General features: G+C 44.4%; 1 protein-coding gene across 1 annotated transcript in view; it reads right to left on the reverse strand.

Annotated features, from left to right (window-relative positions):
* Window positions 1-954: 954 nt before the first annotated feature.
* Window positions 955-4,691, reverse strand: part of Armc3 (armadillo repeat containing 3) — a 97,415-nt gene continuing 93,678 nt past the window's right edge. Inside the window, exon 14 of the mRNA XM_023701983.1 lies at window positions 955-969. Coding sequence (XP_023557751.1) covers window positions 963-969 — 7 coding nt within the window. The 3' untranslated portion in view covers window positions 955-962. The remainder of the gene's footprint in view (window positions 970-4,691) is intronic.

Below are 4,691 nucleotides of genomic sequence, written 5' to 3' on the forward strand. Positions count from 1 at the left end.
GCAATCCTTCTGCTTCAGCCTGCTGAGCAGGAGGGATTACAGGTGTGCACCAGCACACATGGCTGCCTAGAACTATTTTTAATTTAGAGAAGGGTATTTATTTATTTATCTTTTGTATTTTAGGGAAGGGTCTACCGGGTGTTCAGGGTCTCACTACTAGATCGGACTTGTAGTGATCCGCCTGTTTTCAGCCTCGCCAAGAGCTGGGATTACAGGCGTGCACCACCACGCCCAGTCTCATTTGCCTCTCAGCATGCCCTGGTAGTGGGGTTGGCACAGCAGGTCCAGGGATCGAATCTCTTGCCCAAGAAGGATATTTAAGCAGTGTTCTTAATGGTAACTTTAAGCATGAACAAAAGAAATGTTAGAAAGGAATCTGCAATACTCACATAGAGCTATAAATATTAAACTGCCGAAACCTTACTCAGGCAATTGAAGACATGAAAAACACACTGAGTTTATTTAGCCAAGTGTTCCTAAAGCATTGTGTGCATGAAGGAGGACAGCGACAAGGCCACAGGACTGTCCTGCAGCCACAGGTGAGTGTTGCACACAAGATTCCTATGTGTGCAAGATTCAAGAGAAGTGGTTTGGGTTGGTTTCAGCCATAGTAACCTTCATCCCTGCGACAGGCAGTGACCAGAAAGACCCAACAAAACCCTGAACTCATGCCACAAGTCTGAAATCAGAAGCAAATACAGGTTGAACACATCTAATACTTTTATTTAAAGGCATAATTAAATGCCTGGAAGACTTAATTTAGATAAATTGGTACATATTGGCCTCTTTGCTTCCTAGCTTTAAAAGTTCCCCAGGATTGAACATGAGGTCAATAATGTAGGTGTCTGGTGCAGGGAGGCGCCCGGTCACCCCCTTCCGAGACAGGTCCAGCAGCTTCACCTCATTCCATGCACGGCCATACTCTCCTCGAACCAAAGAGCAGCCAACACCAATTCTATCAGCTAGAGCCTGGGGGAGGAAACAAGAGAGCCTCAACTGGGGTGGAAGGTGAAAGATCTTTAGTTATAAAACCCATCTTGGCTGAAGGTGAAGCAGACAACACTTGTATAGAAATGCACAGACAGGAGGTGGAAAGACAGGGATTACCACAGTACAGCTAATCGAACTCAGGAAGTCTCTGGTTCCTCAAGACTCTGTAGCCTCTAAGTCTCTGTGGGTCCTGCTTGGAAGGGACAGGCTACAGGCAGCCACACTGCACCGAACCTGCATTTGGTAAGGTAAGGTGGGCAGGGGAAATCTATTCTGTGGGCTTTCTGTCCTGGTGTGTCTGTCAGCCTCTCCACATGTCCTGGATACTCTTTGGCTGTGACATGCAGAGAGATGATGGACACATTACATTGGTGGGGACCTATTATAACCAATCTATTCTGTGTGAGGTAGACAGGTACTGTCGTGCAGGAGAAACAGCCTTGTAAGTGGCTCCTCCTCTGGGGCTTCTTGCTGCTGCCTCACAAGGGGTTCCTTGGACATTGTGTCTTTTCTCTCTCTCTCTCTCTCTCCCTCCCTCCCTCTCTCTTTCTCTCTCTCTCTCTTTCTGTATCTTTAACCTGGAAACTTCTCAGCCACATGATAAAAAATAAAACATCTGGGTCACACAGCCTAGGGTCAGCTCACTAGCCACCTACCACAAGCAAATAATGCAGCCCGTCTGTGCTTTCATCTTCAGTGAAATAAGAACAGTAACTCCTTCTTTACTCAGCAGTTGTATGAAGTGAATACATGTCAAGTACTAAGAGTAAGAGTTTAGTAGATGCACAGTACCAGAGGCAAAAACTGTGCTGTTTGCTATTTGTAAATACACTTAGTTCAGCATATTCCTTACTTACTATGCAATAGTTGCACCAAGTAGGTTTGGGTGGATCAAGACTATTAAGACATGGCTGTAATTTTAAAAACTCTATGTTCTGTTTAGCCTGACACTGCCTAGTAAGCAGTAAGCTATAATACAGTGTCAGAACATATGGCCCACATGGCCCAGCGGGTATAGTGGCTAAAGAATATATACGACTATAATATGTTGATATGGTTTTATCTAGAGGTCTTCCAAAAACCTCATGCAGTCCTAGGCAGGGCTTTATGAAGGTGGCTGCATCTAGCATGTGTGATTGAGGACATGATGTTTGGGCTGCTTCATCATGTGATGCTAGGATTATGCATGCCCTGCTCTGGGTGGGACTGCTGCCCTCCCTAAGGGACAGAATGTAAGGGACAGAAAGAGAGCTGTTGTGCTGCTGCTTGCTTGCTACTCTGCTGCTAGCTGCCTTCTGCCCACCTTGAACTGCTTCTTCTCTGAGATGCCCCATCTGCTGTGCCATCCTGCCTTGGAGCCATCCAACTGTGGACTGAAACTTCCACAAACTCTGATCCAAATAAACCTTTCCTCCTTTAACTTAGGGCACCAGGTATTTTGTCTCAGCAATGAGAAAAGTAAGATAGATATTTTCCAAAATAATTGCCGATATCTTACTCCTTGTCAAAGCACTTTAAGTCATCAAAAGAGCCCCATGGCATAGCAGCTATTCCTAATTTTATAAAGAGTAAAACTGAGGTCAGATAGTCTCCCTAAGTCACTGTGTATGAGGACCTCAAGTGACAGCCTGGGCAGCTGTCTTCAGAGTCCAGTTTGCAACCTTAGAGCAGTTTCCAAGTGAGCAATCCATAGAACTCATCAGATTGTATCTGGGAGCCTCTATTCTCTTTTCAAGTAGAACACCAGGTTATCTGCTTAGCATGAAGGGGTACAGATGAAAGGGCCTGAAAGGACAAATGTGAGTACACTGCCAGGGAAAACTAGGAGCAAGTATGTGACAGTGAACTGGAACAGAACGACTACTGGGAAGTCAACCTGAGTCTGGGCACTGGAAACCAGCTGGGGCAGCCCCAGCTGTTGGGCTCTGCAGCCTGTGTGTAAGAATGGAAGGGACAGGAAATTGGATTGCTCTGGGTTAGCCGGGATGGGAGGGAGTAGCAGAGGGTAGAGAGAGAAGTTAGAGAGTGAATTCGGGTTCTAAACAGTTTATCTCACTCAGCCCAGGGAATTTAGTGACTTGGTGAGATACTGTTTCTAAATTTTAAAAGGTGGCTGAGGGTACAGAACAGCGTGAAGTCTCTGGATTCAGTCCCTAGTACTGCCAGGAGAAAAACAAGCCAACAAACAAATGAAAAATTAAAAAGTATAGAATGAGTGGAAGGATAAAAAATTTTCCATCAGTGAATGTTGGTGTGCATGATTTCGGTAGTAGTAGAGTCTTGGGTAATGAATTGCATGACCTAGTGGAGGTAGGAATTGGCATTTTAGTTTAGTTTGGCACAGGAGGCTATGGGCTGAATGCTTGTGTCCCCCCAAACTCCACTGAACCCCTGACCTCCAGTATGATGGTATTTGGAAATGAAGCCTTTGGGAGATGGTTTTACTTAGATGAGGTCAACATGGAGGACTTCCTGGCAGTGCGAGGGTCTTTGAAAGAGGAGGAAGACAGCAGTGCTCTCTCTGTGTCATGTGACAATACAGCAAGAAGGCAGTTATATGTGAAACAAGAAAAGGGTCTTTCCTGGACAGCCTCTGAGGCACACTGGTCTTGGACACAGTCTCTATGATACCAAGAACTAAATATCTACTGTGTAAGTCTCCAGTTTGTCGTATTTTGTTGCAGCAGCTAAGCTAACTAATATAATGCCTATGTGATGCCCCACTGATGCCAGCTTGGTGGCCATCATATACCACAGACCTGGACTCAGGAGAGCTTTGGAATAGGGGGAAAGATCTGAATATGCTAGGTCTTCCAGTCCTATTTCAGGGCCTGTGTGGAATGACCTTACCCATGAAGCACCTGAATGAGATCAGAAGAGTACCTGGGTCAGGACCTAAAAGAACTTCAATACTTAAGACAGAGCTGGAGCAAAAGAGGTTGTCAGAGGAGACTGAGAAAACAGGCAAGAGAGGACAAACCTAAGTGAAAGGAATGAGGCTAAAGAGGGACAGTGGTTTGTGACAAATTCTTTGACATGTGAAGCAAGACGGAAAATGAGAAGGTCACTGTGGTCCTTCCTGGGAGGGCAGGAGCATGACCCAGATGGCAGCGAGTTGAAGAAAAATGAAACATGTCAAGGAGGAACAAGGACTTGCTATGACTCATAATTTTGATCAGCAATGAAAATTATCTCTGGGTAGAGGCAGTGTGGTCGGTTTTGTTTATTCAGACAGCATGAATAGTTCCACCTCCGTTTGACCTTGGGTAAATTATTTTTCTTAAGTATCAGTTTTCTTGTCTTTTTGAAACAAGGGTAGTAATTTCCATCTGTGGTATTTTTGAGACGCTTTACAATTACATTTATCAAGTGCTTGGCACATAGCTCAAAATGATGGCTGTCATGATAATAGGAACTATTACAGTAGTTATAGATATTATGCACAAAGATTTATATTTTCTTTTCACCTATTGCAGACATCAGTGTGTTTAGATAGTAAGGAGAAAACAGTTAATGGAGAGAAAAAGCTTTATGACAGGACAGAAGGAAGAACTAACAGAGCAAGAAATCCAAGGAAACAAGCAAGGCACTGAGGTTATAAATAGGATTTGTGTGAAACTGAAAGGAAGACACAAACGCATCCAATGAGGTTTTTCCATATTTGGGAGAAGGTTAGGACTTACACATTCTGTCTATAGTTC

The sequence above is a fragment of the Octodon degus genome, unplaced genomic scaffold, assembly GCF_000260255.1.
Source record: "Octodon degus isolate 3935 unplaced genomic scaffold, OctDeg1.0 scaffold00145, whole genome shotgun sequence".
In the NCBI taxonomy this organism is placed as follows: Eukaryota; Metazoa; Chordata; class Mammalia; order Rodentia; family Octodontidae; genus Octodon; species Octodon degus.